The sequence below is a fragment of the Lathyrus oleraceus genome, chromosome 5, assembly GCF_024323335.1.
Source record: "Lathyrus oleraceus cultivar Zhongwan6 chromosome 5, CAAS_Psat_ZW6_1.0, whole genome shotgun sequence".
Classification (NCBI taxonomy): domain Eukaryota; kingdom Viridiplantae; phylum Streptophyta; class Magnoliopsida; order Fabales; family Fabaceae; genus Lathyrus; species Lathyrus oleraceus.
The window spans coordinates 82,349,848-82,368,131 of record NC_066583.1 but is presented as its reverse complement, the minus strand read 5'-3'; the positions used below and the strand labels follow the sequence as shown (position 1 = coordinate 82,368,131).

General features: G+C 35.6%; 3 protein-coding genes across 3 annotated transcripts; 1 reads left to right on the top strand and 2 right to left on the bottom strand.

Annotated features, from left to right (window-relative positions):
• Nucleotides 1-1,168: 1,168 nt before the first annotated feature.
• Nucleotides 1,169-2,143, bottom strand: LOC127084707 (EG45-like domain containing protein). The gene is made up of 3 exons (XM_051025213.1): nt 1,981-2,143; nt 1,544-1,832; nt 1,169-1,451 (listed from the first exon to the last, which is right to left on the bottom strand). The coding sequence occupies exons 1-3, from the start codon at nt 2,087-2,089 to the stop codon at nt 1,445-1,447; spliced, it is 405 nt and encodes a 134-aa protein (XP_050881170.1). The 5' UTR covers nt 2,090-2,143; the 3' UTR covers nt 1,169-1,444.
• Nucleotides 2,144-7,988: 5,845 nt separating this feature from the next.
• On the top strand, nt 7,989-10,587 carry LOC127087058 (adenine nucleotide transporter BT1, chloroplastic/mitochondrial). Its single transcript, XM_051027905.1, has 3 exons — nt 7,989-8,843; nt 9,297-9,458; nt 9,812-10,587. Exons 1-3 carry the CDS (start codon nt 8,292-8,294, stop codon nt 10,283-10,285), a joined length of 1,188 nt encoding a protein of 395 aa, XP_050883862.1. The 5' UTR covers nt 7,989-8,291; the 3' UTR covers nt 10,286-10,587.
• Nucleotides 10,588-12,017: 1,430 nt separating this feature from the next.
• On the bottom strand, nt 12,018-17,737 carry LOC127087056 (cellulose synthase A catalytic subunit 1 [UDP-forming]). The gene is made up of 14 exons (XM_051027903.1): nt 17,480-17,737; nt 17,079-17,274; nt 16,801-16,979; nt 16,538-16,655; nt 16,255-16,450; nt 15,560-15,826; nt 15,117-15,462; nt 14,901-15,038; nt 14,691-14,816; nt 14,289-14,501; nt 13,918-14,182; nt 13,558-13,754; nt 13,125-13,475; nt 12,018-13,038 (listed from the first exon to the last, which is right to left on the bottom strand). The coding sequence occupies exons 1-14, from the start codon at nt 17,561-17,563 to the stop codon at nt 12,451-12,453; spliced, it is 3,264 nt and encodes a 1,087-aa protein (XP_050883860.1). The 5' UTR covers nt 17,564-17,737; the 3' UTR covers nt 12,018-12,450.
• Nucleotides 17,738-18,284: the final 547 nt, after the last annotated feature.

Genomic DNA, 18,284 nt, shown 5'->3' with positions numbered 1-18,284 from the left:
ACTATAGTACCTTTTCCAAACCCTATCCATTATCATCCCTAGATGTCATTTATAACATTAACTTTAATAAAGAATAGGTGTGATACATACACCTAATTTAAGGAAAAAAAGTAGGTGTGAAAGGTTGGTTTCTGACCAAATAACTCTGTTAAATTTTTAACACCCAATTTTGAAGAAATTTGATATGATATATATGTTCTACCTCTTTTTTTATGTAAAAACAAATATCATAAGTTGGTTTTTAATCAAACTACTCTCCATTAAACTTTAACATCGATTTTTGAAAAAAAATAGGTACGATTTATAAGTATTTTATCTCTTTAAAGGATAAAAAAGGTGTCGAATTTTAATTTTAACACCAATATGTAATATCTATAACACCAATTTATCATCGATATTAAATCTATTTATCATATCTTTTTTAAAATCGATTTCAAAATCATACTTAAAATACCGGTAACAACAACACCAAAAAAATCAGTTATTAAATCTCTAAAAAATTGAGGTTAAATCTCTTATTTGAACTAATGGTTACTTCTTATAAGCTTGTTTACTTGTTACTGATTACTGATTACTTTTTTGCTTACTTGTTTTTAGTAGGTTAGTGCACAAATGATGAGGTTTCCTGTTTTTATTGATTTTAAGGGAGATTTCTAGTACACTTCTTAGTACATACATTTATTGGTATTCCCTTACTAATAAACTTCTCTAGCTCTAAAACTTTTCTTATTTCAAATTTATAATCCAATTGTTATTTCACTCTGTTGATTGGTCGAATACTTCATATTTTTATGTGGGATAATAAAATAAAGGTTATGCTAACGAACGTCCCAAAAAACACTTTTTAAGAATTATAAATTAAAAAAATATTATTTTAAAAAATTGATGATTTCAATTTATAATTAATTAATTATACATATTTTAAAAAAACATTACCTTTTTACATCCTTAAAAAAAATCTTAAAGCATTTGTTAGCATTTTTCATAAAAAAGCATTAAACAATTGTGAAAATTACATGTTTCTTCGAAAAATCAGGTGTTTGACCGTAAATTATTGTTATGTCGGTTGCCGACTCGTGTTGATCTATCTGCCAGGCATTTCGTTGCAGAATGTGTCTTATGCTCCTGTCCAAAATCTTGTTACTATCTTCATTTTTTTCAATGAAGGTTTGTTTTTTTATAAGCAAAAGAGAAGTTGTATTGATCAAGAGTAAAGGGGTATGCAGGTTTGTTAAGGCGGTGTGGAAAAGTGTGTTTATGCAGTTTAACAGTATGTTTAAAGGCAAATAATGGAAAGAAAGCAAAAACATTAATTTGATTTGCTACTTCTTAGAATATGTATCGATAATGAATTACATAAAATCTATATCGTGTGTTTATTCAATTCCCATATAATTCTGCAACATTTTGACCAATGGTCTCTCAGTGGAATTTTCTATATCCATCATATCCTGTATGAACAAATAGTATTTTAATTAGATAAAAAGTTAGGATATATTATAAAAATATACATATGATCTAATAATAAAATACATAAACTTACTGAATATATTCAATATTGATATTTGCATTAAGGAAACGTGAGATAGCTGCAAATGCTTCCGTTGACATATGAAAAGTGTGGGGGCATGAAGACTTTGTACAAGAAGTAATAGAATCAACAACTTTAACATCAATACTACCACCTTTGCATGGCTTATTCATTCCACTCACACATCTCACTCTGTATCTTCTCCCACATGCTGCACCATTATCCCATAACCCTTCATTCACTGCCACAAACATGTTACCGGGAGGAAACTGCTCTCTCCTACTTCCATCACAAGAAGTAGCTGAAAAATCAACCAAATAGTACGTAACATTATTATCATGCAAACTAAATACAACACACAGTTGATAGTTCTGTAAAAACATCTGACTACAAAGACACAGATTCTGACTACAAAAACATCTGACTACAAAGACGCAGATTTGACTCACGTATGTACGGAGGTCCGTAAGAAGCAGCAGTACCAACATCTGCGAGAATTAGGGTCGTCATTTGTTTGAGCAATAGGCTTGAAATTATTACAAGGTTTAATATTTTCATTATTCTTTTTCAAACCAAGATATGCTAACTCTAGTATTTCTTTGGGCTTGATGCTGTGTGTACATGTGCACTCTGAATTTATAAGCATCATCAAGATTAATTTTCATGTTTATCACGACGCTAATTTTTTTTTTAAATTAATAGTTGCTAATGGAAATCATGTCATGAGATAATCAAGGTAGTTTTAGTTTAACTTTAAAAAGTTATAGATGAGGTTTGGGGGATTAAATAAATGAACAAAAGAAACGACCCACCATGATGTTAATGGAATATGAGAAAGCAAGAACCTATTCGTGCGTGATCGAGTTCCATTAATGACGGCTATTCGTGTAGTGGTATTCTTTTTAAACAATTCAAACATTCAATGTATTCTCAAGTTTTCAGTCAAGGATTTGATCTCAGAACACTGTATCTCGTGGCAATTTATGCATCACTAGTTTCATTTTCGACATGTGTGTAACAATGTTTTAATATGTCATTTGTGTAAGTGATGGATTGGTTTGCTTTAAATAAAAGAAGATTTAATGTGACATTTTTTTTATTTGGCTAAAAGGAGTTAGAGACATTGGAGAGTGCATTTCATTCCAATTAGGTTGATACCACAAAACCAAACCAACAAATCAAGAGCAGATGATGGTGTTGACTAGGTTGCCATCATCACTGATTCAATCCAAAACCACTAGCCGAATTTTATTCAATAAAAAAGGATAATACAAAGTTCGAAGGAGATAACCAAAACCCGTGCAATTTTATTTTAAAGTTCAAAGAACATGAAACAAAATTCAATTTTCTCAGTAAAGCTTTTTTTTTATAGATGTTCATTTTTTTTTAAGTTCTTTACTTTTCTTCTCAAATTTATTCTAAAAAATGTATTCAATGTTTGATTGTTGTGTAGTGTGATGAATAAAATAGTAAAAAGTTAAATCTTTATATAAGATCTTTTTGGTTTACTGTCGGATGGTTTTGATCTTTTGATAAAGTAGTTCTTTTGTGCTTTGTACTATTGGCAAGTTATTTTTCGTCCCTTGAATTGATAGTAAATCTTGTCGTACATGACATTTTACATTTTGTTATGGTTGGGATTTCGACACGCATAAAATGTTAGGAATTGGTCATAAGATTCAAAGAAATATTCTGAAAAAGAATGTGTTGACTTTGACAAAAAGGTTAATAAGAATATTTCGACGAAGAAAGTTGTGATTTAGGACTTAGAGATGTTTTGGCCTAAACTGGAGTTCGACGAAGCTTACATGGAGTAGCGTTCGACGCAGTATAACGGCTTTTTGGCCTTATCAGTTTCTTGAAGACACGTGGAGGGCTCTGAGCAGCGGAATGCATGCAAATCGAAGACGTGGCATCTTCTGGAGAAAAAGATCGTTGGATAGCGATTATTTTCGATTTAATATAAATATGACACTTATCCATTAGGGAAGGGGTGTTCAACTTTGTACAAAAAAAATCTAAATTTAACTCAAAGCACATGTGCGTGAGAAACGAGTGTTCCTGAGTGAAAATGTACGTGTGAATACCAGATTTTATTCTTTTAACAAAGTCATTTAAAATTGTGTCATTTACATTTACTACAACAATTTCAATATTTAAGATTTCGTCATTTATTTTGAAGTCATTTACTTAACAAGCTTTTACTCCTGCATTTTGTTAAAGAATTTATAACATTCCTACAAACAACTTTAAAGAACATTGTCGAAATGTTCATAATTAAAGAACCCAAAAACTAAATAACAACACATGTTCTATGATCAATCTAGTCGATCATGTGAGTAACCAAAGATATCTAAACTTGGAAGACTAATACTTGTTTACCAATTTCAACAGTAAACAAATTGGCACGCCCAGTGGGACCGGTGTTGTTAGATAGAATTTGTGGAAAAAATTAGAAGTTCTTCATTTCTAGTTTCCTTTAACTTTGTTGCATGAGATTAAGAAGTGGTAAAATAACCACTGATAACGAAGAGATACCAATAAGGATGGTGAATCCTCCAAATAATAATGGAGAAACTATGGTCGCAGTATCTGTGTCCGAAGCAATTCCGTTCACGGCAAGTACGATGGCCATATCGTCGAATACTCACAGTGGACCAATTTTATCTCCTGTGAGGACGCAAGGTCAACAAGTGATCCCTCCTCCAGTAGGATCTAGCGTATTCAGGCCTTATGTGACTGGAGTTACGATGTCTTTAAATGGTCGAGAACAGCCACATGGCATGCCAACTTCGATGATGGTGAATTTGCACAACGTGGCGTCAACATCGGTTGACCCAGTGGTAAACACGTTTTTGTTTGTGCAAGGGTATGGATATGTTGTGAATAATATGGTTTGAATTAGTCCACCCTTAGGGATGGGATTTCCTACCCAACAAATGCTCAATTTTACTACAAACTCTACAGCAGTTTTAAGGCAGCACATGGACGAAAGTAACCATGAGATGGTCCATATGTTGGCCCAACAAATGGGCACAATATTCAATCCTTTTATTCAAAATACCACTCAAATAAACCAAAAAAATGGCAGTGCAGATGACGTGAATTGTAGCTTTCTTTGGAGTTCCACAAGCGCCTCGACAACTTCGAAGGGAACAGTTATTAGAAAACCAAGGAGCAATCCTTGAAGAGGATCCTACTATTAACCAAGCCCATCGAAATGAACCCCGAATAGACATGGAAAATCAGGGGGTTGGAGTCTAAAACCCCGGGAACGAACAACAAGTGCCAGGAGAAGGGAACCAAGGGTGGTAATGGTCAATAGGAATCAAAATGTTGACGGGGTCATACGTCAGGTTCGATATGATGGTATGGCAAGAGATAACAATTTGGAAGTAATGATCGAAAGGATTATGGCGTGAAATGGGATGAATGTTGGCCTTCACAGGCCAAATTATAGTTCCCCGTTGTCTGCCTATATCTTGCAAACTGAATTTCCTAAGGGATTAAAAGTCCCAAAAAAATTTAGAGATACTAGTGAATCGACTGTCGAACATGTGGCGAGATATCTAATTGAAGCAGGAGACTTAGAGAATAACGAAAACTTAAGGATAAAATAGTTCCCTAGTTCGCTCACTAAAAACGTCTTCACATGGTTTACTACACTTCCAGCGAGTTCGATTCATGATTGGACTCGTCTAGAAAGATTGTTCCATGAACAATTTTACCTGGGCCAGTCGAAGATTAGCCTGAAAGAATTGGCTAGTATTAAGCGTAAATTTTCTAAGCCAATCGACGACTATCTTAATAGGTTTCGTTTGCTAAAGGCAAGGTGTTTCACACAGGTGCCTGAACATGAACTGGTCGAAATGGCCGTTGGTGGATTAGATTATTCCATCAGAAATAAATTAGACACTCAATATTTGAGGGATATGGTCAAGTTAGCCGATAGAGCTCGACAGGTAGAACGTTTGAAGGATGAAAAAGCCAGAGCAACTAAGAGTAATAGGAAAGAAAGGGTAGCGTATGTTGACATAGATGAAGATGATCGGGAAACGAATAATGACCCTTAAGGTTTCGACGGGAGTGAAATCGACTTGGCCGAATTAAAACAAGGGTCACCCTATTCTTGCAAGGTTCTAGCACCTTCAAACGGGAAAATCCTATCGAACCAAATAAGAATGATAAATTCCCTAAGAAGACATATATCTTTGACTTTACCAAGTGTGGCAAAATTTTCAACTTGTTAGTCAAAGATGGCCAAATGATAGTGTCTTTTGGCGCTAAAATACCTCCGTTAGAACAGCGAAAGAAACAGGGTTTTTGTAAATATCACAATTTTCTAGGCCACCAAACCTCACAAGATTGTGTAATTTACATTTACTACAACAATTTCAATATTTAAGATTTCGTCATTTACTTTACAAGTCTTTACTCCTGCGTTTTGTTAAAGAATTTATAATGTTCCTACAAACACTTTAAAGAACATTGTCGAAATGTTTATAATTAACGAACCCAAAAACTAAATAACAACATATGTTCTAGGATCAATCTAGTCAATCCTGTAAGTAACCAAAGATATCTAAATTTGGAAGACTAGCGTTTATTTATCAATTTCGACGGTAAACAGTCACGTAAAAATTGTATCATTGTACCATGTGTTCTATTATTTAGTTGTTTCTCAAATTTAAACGTTGAGAAGGAAAATAACTAAGTAATTCTTTCAAGAGAATGAACTTTACTAATAGTTTATAGAGGAACAAACTCTACTAGAGGGCAAACCATTAGTTTTAAGTTTGGAGTTGAGTAGAGAAATCTGGTGATAGCTTGAATACTTATAAGTAGATGATGGTGTTGGCAACATGTATTAGCAAGTAGTCAAAATAATGCACGCCCAAGGAATGATTCAACAAGTGTAGTATCAAGATGCGTGATGACCACTCGTGTTAGATAAAGTAATTTGGAAAGGGATATTGAAGGAGAGATATGGTAACTTCATAAGAAGATTATGGTTCAAAGAAGTCTTAGGTAAAAAATTAAAAGAGTCATTATGATGGAGAGATCTCATGAAGATCTATGATGAACCTAGAGGGATTTTGCAACATTTTACTTTCAGGTTGGGTGATGGAATGAAGATTCCTTTTTGGACAGGCGGATGGTTGGGAGAGGATAGCTTATCAATTCAATTCCCAATATGTTTCCAGGTATATGTAAATAAAGATGCTAGTGTGAGTAATATGGGGGATTGGTTAGTTGAAGTATGGACATTGAAAACATATTGGACCTCTGCAAAGAGGTATGAGATCACTTTAAAAAAAAAAGAACTTTTACAAGTGTTGCAAGATTTCAGTCCTACTGATGACCAGTTAGATGTGGTGCTTTGGCCTTATGGAAGTAATAACTTGTTCTGTGTTAGATCATGCTATGGAAGAATCTCATTTATATATAGGAATTAGTCTCATCTATATTAAGGACTTCCTCTCTAGCTAATCTCTTCGTAAAAGAATCTGCTAAATTCTCATATGTGCGTACATGATCCATTCTTGCAGCTCCTTTAGAGATAAACTCTCTAATAGTCTTGTATTTTCTTCGTATTTGGCGTCTCTTACCGTTATAATAACAATTCTCAATTTTTACAATAGTGTGGTACTATTGGAGTTGATCAACACATGTGGCATGGGTTTTTCTCACAAACAAATCTCAACCGGCAAGCATCTTAATCAACTTGCTCATTCACTAGCATTCATTAATGTTATCATATTAGACTGCATCGTGGACTGAGCCAACATATTGTGTTTCTTTGATTTACAAGATACAATTTCTCCAACTATATTGAATATATAGTCACTACTTACTTTTGAATCATCTGATAAGGTGTTCCAATCTTCATCATTGTATCCTTCAAGTACATCAGAAAATCTCTAATAATGTAAATCGATATTCACAATCCTTTTAAGATATTGCATGACTCTCTCAATAGCTTGCAAATGCACGTTACTCTATCTGCTAATAAACTTACAGAACAATCTCACGACATATGCAATGTCGGTTCTAGTATAATCAGTATAAGCCGGCTCATAGTCTTTAGCAACTCTTACTTTTTTACTTCGTTGAAAACATAATGGCCCAAGTCAACTACCTAATAGTCATGCTTATTTCTTATCAATTTCAAGTCAACTAATCTTTTGATTTTAAACAACCGACAATATAAAATAATTTTACACTATCATTTAATGATCAACGTGTATTATATTAAAGGATCTTATTAACTATTAATAAAAAAAATTATTAAAAAATTAATCATTTTAATTTCCAATGTATTAAATACATATATATTCAAGAAAAACTTTCTAATTTAAAGTCTTAATAAAATCACAAAACTATTTTTAGAATTAATATTTTTTTATTAACGAGGGATAAATACAATTATACAGTAAGTAATAAAAAATGAAAAAGATGGTATGGATTCGGTGGTAGCACTTCAACACTAACTCACTCCTCCGCACTTCGAAGAGACAGCCGCAGCAAACAAAACAAAAACCAAACATACCTCGATTCCATATTTATGTGATAACTAATTAACGTAAGATTCCTCACCAATCATTTCCAAATTCAGAACCAACCATTCAATTCAATGAATACTCTACACTTCAAGCCATGAATCTCACACTCTAACTACTTCTTTCTACTACCCCTACAAGGAACACCATAAAGCTTCAAAATTTATCACACCCAACAATTCAAAACGTCTTTTTGGTTCATGGGTAGGAACAAAATCCAACTATCTCATAGTAAAACAGATGGGTTTTTCTCACTTTCTCATGAAGACTACTCTTATCCTGGAGGTTTGTTTGCTAGTGTTGGCCAAATGGGAATAGGGTTTGGTGTTCAACAACCCAATCCTTCTGATTCCAATGAAAATGGTGATGACCCTAAACTTCCTTTCAATGAATTATACGTTAAGTATATTCAATCACTGTGGAAATTTGAGGCTAATGGGGTTAAGGTGAAGGGGGAAGTGGAAGAAGGTGAAGAAGGTGTTAAGGCCAAGAGTAAAAATGGTGGGTTTAAACTCAGGATTAAGATTAGGAATCCTTCTATTAGAAGGCTGTGTAGTGGAGCAATTGCCGGGGCGATTTCTCGTACCACTGTGGCGCCATTGGAGACTATTAGGACTCATTTGATGGTTGGGAGTAGTGGTCATTCTAGCACTGAGGTTTTCAATGATATTATGAAAACGGATGGATGGAAGGGTTTGTTTAGGGGTAATCTAGTTAATGTCATTCGTGTTGCGCCGAGCAAGGCCATTGAGGTAATGCTTCATACATGCCACACTGCTTCTGTTTCTGTTTATCTCTAAATGATAGTTCTTGATACTTGGTTGTTTATAAAAAGGTGTTTTTTTAACTGGATTGCTTTGCTGATACCGAAGTTGAGTATGATTTCTGAAATCATTGTGAATTTAAGCAGGTTTAGGACTTGAATTTCTTTGATTTATATTGCCAGAAAACCTTCATATGATGGTGCTTTGTTCTTGTTTCTTGTATTATAGGTGGGGTCTTAAATATATAAATGGCTCATCAGGTAAGTCAATGAGCAAGTATCTTTCTTTTAGTCTGTGCTTCGCAATTTTCTGCGCGTTAACTTGTTTATTAGCTTTCTAACAGGTCAGCCAAATCCCTGTTATCAAACGAACATGATAAATGAATCTGGACTCTACATTGTAGTTCTGCTTTATCTCAAATTGTTTTCTATGTTTCTGCAGCTATTTGCTTATGATACGGTAAACAAGAACCTATCCGCAAAGCCCGGGGAGCAATCCAAACTCCCAGTTCCTGCATCATTGATTGCAGGTGCCTGTGCTGGAGTGAGTTCAACTATATGCACATATCCACTTGAACTACTCAAGACTAGACTAACTATCCAGGTATGCACATATAATATTGGTTTGTTTGGATTGACTTATTTGAGTTTATCTGCTGACATAACTTATACGTACTCGTGAGACTATTTGGAAGAGTTTATAGAAACAAGTCCACAAGTTGTTTTCACCTGATTTTCATAAGCTCTACAAGATAGCTTGTATGAAAATAATCTATCTTTTGTTACGGAAATAATTTCAACAAAAATACTTTTATGATAAGTACTTATGCTATAAGCGCTTAATTTATGTGTTTGTCAAACAGATATACATAAGTTTGATTTCCCGTATTAATGTTTAAGCATCATATTTGAAAATAGAAGGGAGAAAGTACTTAAGCTTGATTAGTGATATTGCAGAGAGGTGTTTATAATGGTCTCCTTGATGCATTCGTGAAAATAATTAAAGAAGAGGGTCCTGCCGAACTATACAGAGGCCTTACTCCTAGTCTTATTGGTGTTATTCCATATTCTGCTACCAATTACTTTGCCTATGACACACTACGCAAAGCATACCAGAAAATTTTCAAACAAGAGAAGATTGGCAACATTGAAACCCTTTTGATTGGTTCAGCAGCTGGTGCTATTTCAAGTACTGCGACTTTTCCACTCGAGGTGGCTCGCAAGCAAATGCAAGTTGGAGCTCTCAGTGGAAGACAGGTTTACAGAGATGTCCTTCATGCACTTGTTAGCATACTAGAAAAAGAAGGGATCCAGGGTCTATATAGAGGGCTTGGACCTAGTTGCATGAAGTTAGTGCCGGCCGCAGGAATCTCTTTCATGTGTTACGAAGCATGCAAGAAGATACTTATAGATAATGACGAGAAGGAATGAATGAATTAAGTGTTTTTGTTTCCACTGAAATTAAGTTGTGGAACTGCTGCATACCTTTTTTAAGCATTTGGTTAACTTACTTTGGGTTTTCTTGTATTGTTGGATTTTTCCGTCACCCCCGCAAAAGTCTTGTGTCTGAGAATGGAATGATGATTTTTTTTTGTTTATTTATGGTTGCAGCCAGGTTTTTCATTGTGTCTTGGCTGCATGATTTCAAGGTCAAAATCTTCTTTGTAATCTTATTTACTGTATAGAACTCACGAGTCCTAATTTTGAAGTTAAATTTTGTTGAGAGTTTCTCATATCTTGGTTTACTTAGGCTTAACCTTTGATGCATGAGAGTCTTACATGTCTTGGACTACTTAGGATAAACCTTTGATGTATGAGTTTATTAATTCTAATAAGTTAATCTTTCTTACTTGCAAAAAGGAGTTTAGAAGGTTATACATATTTATGATGAACCTAAATGTTAATTGTCCAATCCCTCAATGCAACTGTGATGTTACTTGTAAAGTCATTGATAAGGTTTGTGCTCACAGATGGAGACCAAGTTATTTATTTTTTTGAAGGGTTTTAATGATCAATACTCATCTGTTAGATTCCAAATTATATTAATGGATTCACTCTTAAATATTTACAAAGCTTACTCATTACTTGTTCCACAAGAAAGCCAAGTTGTCATTCCATCAGATGAATTTAAAGTCTTGATTTATCCTAACCAAAGTTCTAAGGGTATTAGTGACATACCAATTTTAAAACAGGTATTGTTTGTACCATTCATAACATGCAACTGACCATGTGTTGTTCTAGAAAAAAATCCAGTGCATGAAGAGAATCAACCCAATAACCATTAAGTTGGCCTAGGGTTCTTTTTAATAACCACATGTTTTGTAGGGAACAAATGTTTTAATGAATCTTTTTATATTATTGATGTAATATATATGCCATATTTTTCTTTGAGCACATTTTTTCTCATTTGTTAAAACTATATGAGGGTATTGAACCAGTGATTGCATCTCAAAACTACAATACTAGTTTATATGATTTGTTTGATGATATCCATAATCATCACCATATGCCTCAGCCTCCTACAATATTATTACCTATTATGCATGAGCCACCAACCTCAAACATACCTGAGCCAATAACCTCAACTAATATGTCTGAGCCACCAACCTCAACTATGCTTGAACCATTTACTTCACATATGTTTGAGCCATTTACCTTAAATTCAACTATGCTTGAACCATTTACTTCACATATGTTTGAGCCATTTACCTTAAATTCAAACAATACAATACAACTAATGTGATTCACATAGGAGCATGTCTTGACACTAGGAAGTCCACAATAGGATTTTGTAATCATTGATAAGTTGGAAAAGTAAGAAGCAATCAGTTATATCTAGATCATCTTCAGCGGCAGAGTATATAGCATTAGTTCAAACCCCTTGTAAAGGACAATGGCTCCTATAATTCAGTAAGTAATCATTTATGCAGAGTCTCTTTTTTTCATTTTTTACAACAATTTGTTTGGATACTTCAGAACCATTTTATTTAGGACAAGATTTACCAACAATACTATAGGTGTTTTTTCAACCAACATACATTTATATACTTCAAAGATGGTAAAGGAATTCATGATCATGGCAATGGTAAGCAAGCAAGGAAAATGGTGAGGTTAATGGAAGCCATTAGAAAGTGAGCTGAAGAAAAGACATTCATGAAAATCATTAAAAAAACAAACCTTGGTCTTGGTCACTCACACAAAACCCAGACCATCAAAATATTATATCCAATGTTCATCAAATGTAAGACACCATTGTAGAGCACACTAGACAACCACTAAACAGTACATTACACCTTGTTTGCTTTAACTATATTACTGTCATAAACAAATTTTATACTATGTGGACAAAAAAATACAACATAGACACCTCTCAACATAACTATCCTTGTAAGGACCCCAAAGAGGAAACATGTGAATAAATAAACAAAAGAAACAAGAATGCTATGCTGGTTTATAACTTTATCTCCCATCCTATTTTCCATGCATAAATAGGACTAACTCCAAGCTGAATTCTTGTTTATATACACTTCTGCAATCTTGAATGTCTCTTCAAATCAAAAGGGGTGTGGTAAAAATACAAATGAATCTTCAATAAACTAACAGTTGATACCACATTGACCATTGGCTGATGCTTTGTTGGGATCAGTGATGAAGGGGTCAATCCTGACCCACAATAAGGAGAATATAGAAGCAAGGAGAATAGACCAGACGATAACGATCGTCGGAGTACGATTTTGTCTTCCCAATAGACCCTTCAAGAAAGGGTATAAATGGGCAATCACCCATATAGCAAAGAAAAGCTTTCCAAATAGTGGACCCCAAGATTGGTAACCACTGTTTATGGCAAAAGATACACCAGCCACAATACCTACCAAGTTCACAATAAGCACGGTTGTAGGAGGGATGAGAAGTGATGTCCATTTGAACACGTATAGCTCGGCGAAGTCCCCGTCTTCGTCTGATGCCTTTGATGTGACAGTAAAATTTGTGTCAATCCCGGCGAGCACTTTGAGAAGCCCTTGGAACACGGCGAAAAGATGTGCGGATGTTCCACCGATAACCCAAAACTGTTCGTTTCTCCACCAGTCTTCTATACCGACACCACTCCACCTAAGCTCGAGAATCGAAGTAGTAAAAATGGATATAAAGAGAAGGATAAACCACATGCTTGCAAAGTTACTTATCTGCAGAAAGATTAACCAAATGTCAGGATCCAGAATCAGTAGTTATAAGTTTAACAGTCAGAAATAAGATAAAAGAAATCGCCTACCTCGGGAATAATAAATTTATTTGTGAGAAGACAAAATGCGGGAAGCGTACAGTACGCAATCAGCGGGAGTGAGGTAAAAGGGTAGACAATTGTGTTGATATAAGCAAGCCTCATGAGAGGCCTCATCCTTCCGTTGTAGCCATACCATAAGGGACAATGTCTGCTAAGGAAAATCTCGATTGAACCTAAGGCCCACCGAAGCACTTGATTGAGACGGTCAGAAAGATTGATGGGCGCAGAACCCTTAAATGCTGGACGAGGTGGCATGCAATAGACGGAAATCCAACCACGTGCATGCATCTTAAACCCGGTCAAGATATCTTCAGTCACAGAACCATAGATCCATCCAATCTGGTGAAGTCAGAAAAATGATTATTAATAGCTAAATAAACAACCTGCTTATCAATCACACAATATGAATAGACATGTTCACCTCTTTGCCCCATTCTGTCTTGTCTTCATAACCGCAGCTGATAACATGTATTGCTTCCTTAAGAAGAGTTGCGGGATTGGTTGTAGGTGGAATGCCACCCTGCTCCATGAAGGTAGCAGAAATAAAAACTGGCGACTGTCCAAAACGCTTCTCCAAGCTCTTCTGAGACATTAGAAGTGACCTTTCATCATCATAACCTGCAAAAAGACATGTAATACCGTCTTTTAGGCAATCTCAGTATATCCGACAAACAAGTTACAACAGACAATTTTCTTACATGAAAACTAAATTTTAAGTTCTAAAAGGGTAAGAACTGTGAATAAGGGGGTTACAAGAGATATGTTTTGATAGTAGTATTACCTTCAACACCCTCCTCTATATCCTCCATATTAAATATGGGAATGGTGGATTCAGTTCTTTTGACACCCCTCTTCTTGTCACCGTACTTCTTATTGACACCCCTACCCTTCTTTCTAGAACCACAACAGCTCTTCACAATAATGTTAGGTTCGAGATCTTCCTCGGTCAAAACAGGATCATAACCATATAAAGCCTGCCTATTGAAACAGCAACCAGTTCCGACATAGACTGGGCCTTGAATACCATCATGACCTTTCATGTTGATCTGACGGATGACAAAAATGAGGTTCAGCCAAATCAGTGGAGAGTAACGCAAGGAGAAAAATTCTTAGTTACAACATTGGAAAAATTACAAAAGAACAAAGTCGTACATCGAAGAAGACAATATTGCGATTGGCATATCGATCGTGCAAGTCAATGCCATCAAATCTCTGAGGAAATTGCACATAGCATGTCTTCTTGGCATAAGCAGGATCCATCATGAAACACATTGCTTCTTTAAGAGCTTTGCTATTATTGAAGTAGTGATCACAATCAACATTCAACATATATGCACCGTTGGTCAAAACAGCGGAAACTCGAATCTACATCACACGAAATAAACCAAGGTTAGATACATTCAAAACCTATCTTTCTAATAAATATTATTGCCACATCAAGGACAGAGACTCGATAGGAACAAAAACAAGACACGGGACAAGAGCAAGACACAACCAAAATAAAGCAGACAACACCGTTGAAAACATAAAATAAAACATTTCAGTATGACAAACCAAAGCATTCATAGCTCCAGCCTTCTTGTGATGTTGGAAGCCAGGTCGCTTTTCACGAGAAACATAGACAAGCCTAGGCAGCTCATTACCATCTGTGTCAAGCCCTCCACTATGACCTAAAAACACCTGCATACCACAAAATAATATTAACTAAACTGAAAATATCAATAACAGTAGAGGTTATGAGCGTTGTAGGGAAAATCGTAATACCTGAATCATTCCAGGATGATCCCTAGAGTTATTTCCGGGCCAAGGAGTTCCATCCTGCATTGTCCAACCTTCCTCTGGCGTCTTCTGAGCTTTGGCAACATAGGCATTGATCCCTACTTTGAATTCTTCATATTCTCTCTGTTAAGCACAAATATCCATATTTAATTTTCTACACACATATGGAAATGAAAACATGATTGATGCCTAAAAACAAACCTTCATTGCTCGTCGCTCCTTAACAAAAGAAGGTTGAATCTTGTCCTTTAAGTAATCAATCTTCTGGGCAAAATAAAACTCAGGAGCTCTGGGCTCAATATTGTGTTTTTTGCAAAAGGGCACCCACTTCTTTGCAAACTCAGCTGTTTCTGATAAGGCTTCAAAAGTCAGCATAGCTGAACCATCATCTGATACATAGCAGGAAACCTTGTCGACGGGGTAATCAACAGAGAGTATAGACAAAACAGTATTTGCAGTGACAAGAGGCGGCTCTTTGAGTGGGTCCACTGTACTGACAAAAACGTCAATAGGAGCCAACTGTGATGGTTCTCCGTCTCGATCGTATCTACACAAGACAAACGAAGATTAGCGGAATAGAAAAACTCGCATCAAAGTTAAACCAAGGCAAGTCCAAAAGGGAAGAGAAACCGGTCGATCCAAACCTTATAGCAAGCCTGTCAAGATAAGTCTCACGGTTAATGGGCGACCACTTTGGAAACTGATCCAAAATCCAGGATAACGCAAACCAAATCTCACAGATAACTGATGTCAACCACAGTGGATATGCATCGTTTACTGGGTGAGTTACACGATATTGCAAGAAGAAACCAAGAATTATCAGCCGGAGTACGATGACAACACGATAAGGGGTCAATTGAGATGAAGAAATAGGTACAATCCGACTCATAGGTTGTCGAGCATCATCAACCCTGTCAAAAACAAAATCAATGGACCATATAACTTGAAATGAAATTCAATCCGAGTAAATACTTAAAGCAAACTCAACTAAAATTTCATAAGCCTAAAATTTCATAAGCCTAAAATTTCACAAAAGAAAATACTCCAAGCCTGGACTCTAGATCAAATTCCTAACACAACAATAAGGATAATCATATCTTCCATAACATAAAATTTGCATCTTCATTAATCTCATCATTTCCTCCTTATCCATCACCACATTCTACAGCATTAGGAACCTGAAATTCATCTAGATGTACCCTAGGGTTGCACTACTTCCAGTGCACTAAAAGAAATTAAAATCTGAGTTTAGGGGAATCAGGTCACACAACCCGACCTTAAGAAATGGCCCTCTAGCATAAATCATTTAACATCTAACGAAACAGCATAAGTGACTTACATTTGAAGTTCTTCTCCATTAGAACCAGTCCCTTCAATATCTCCTCCTCCTCCTTTCCCCTCAGCATATCTACCAGTCATTTGTACCATATTTTTCTCGTGCTTCAACTTCCAACCTTCAACCCTTTCCTTCCAGTCGACATTTCCCAAACCATAAGAATTTAAGTCCTTTGAAGGATCCACAATTCTCACCGGAACTATGATAACAAATATACAGTCAAATGAAGAATCACAATAATACAATAACTATAAAAATATAGCACAACTTCAAATTAACACTATACCTGGTTGCCTTGGATCGATATAGGGAAGTGCGTGACCTTTCTCAGATGGGCCCAAAGGACCTGAAGTAGTTCGAATAGATTGAGTATCGGGTGTAGCACACGGGATCTCACCGGACATCTGTCAACATTAAATCCATTGAGTAAAGAAAAGTCCATCTCATGATAGTCGACACTAACTTGTCCATTACGGCACAAGAATAAAGACTAAAGTGAGATCCAATAATGGAAACCATATATTATCCTAAAACAGATCGATAGATTACCGTTTGACCATTAGTAAGAAGGGGAATCGGTTGCTGGTAATCGCGTCTAGAAGACGAAGACAGGTCGGCATCATCTTCCCATTGCCTCCTTGACTTTGTGTTCCCTTGTCCATAATTGAACTCATTTTCTATATCATCACCATCATCTTCATCATCATCTCCATCCACTCTAGCACTCCCTAATATATCCAGATTCATCATTTCAAATCAAAATCAAGATCCATAAAACACCATACCAAACCAAAAACACAAACGAACCTACAAACTAACTAACCAACCTTTGTGCCTTTTGTATCTAGTTTTGCACTGAGGACAAGATTGATTCCCATCTTTTCGCTCATAATCATAACAAAGTCGACAAACAGGGAAACCACACTCATTGCAAGCAACAAACACATCACTAGTAGCTGTTAATCCAACATTTTCACCACATATTTGACAGATTTGTCCGTTCAAATTCTTCAATGGTTTCGGCTGTATGGTACAATAAACAATCTCTATATTAATAATCTAATTAACTTAATTAATTAAATTCATAACATATTATACCAAATTTATACCAAAGTTAGAATTAAAAACACGAATCAATTGAGTCCATGACCAACCAGATCCGATCTAAACTTAGGGTGACGCAGAAAAGCATAACAACAACATTGTAATTAAGGTCTAGATTACTAACCCCGCTGTCAGAAGAATCGTGACGAATCCGAACAAGCTCGTTCCGTTTGTGGGACCCAGCAACCATTCCGGAAGAAGCTTCCATCTTGTTATTGTGACAGAGAGTGATGCAGATCAATGAAGTTCAGTTCACGATCTGCGTTTTGATTCAGTGGCAAAGCATGAAAATCTTCGCCCACTCAACACGCCATTTTCTTTTCACTTGTACTTTGCTTATTGCAACACACTGCAATACAACTAGTGTTGTTGTGTTGTGTTCTTTTTTCTTCGTCTGTTTTATTGTTATTATTGTTTCACCGGCTGGACCGGTTTATCCGGTTTTATCCGCGAGCCGTTTATGTTCTATTTTCTACGGTTCGGCTCATTGTCTTACGGGAATAACCAATAAGATAGATACACGTGTCACGGCTTGTGATTTTTGGCATGCCGAATATTTCATTAGATGGCGCCAGCTGTGTGATTTGACACCGGTTGCTTCCGGTTTTCGTTTCTGTGGCTGTCGGTGCCTATCGGTTAGTTGAAATGTACCCTATCATTGACCTGAAATTACTTATTTGGCCTTTTATTACACGCTTAAAAATTATAATCAATCCATACATACAGAATAATTTTGCTGTCTATATCATTTTAACAAAAATAACATTCATATTTAATTTCTTTTTCTTTTTTTAAACTCCAAATCCACAGTCTTTTTTTGGAGAGTGACTGTGTTTATTTTAGTTATGGTTATTATTATCATAATTCGTAATAATAATTAGTGAAAACTTTCCTTATTGGTTTTGCCAGTATAAGTCATAACAACTCCA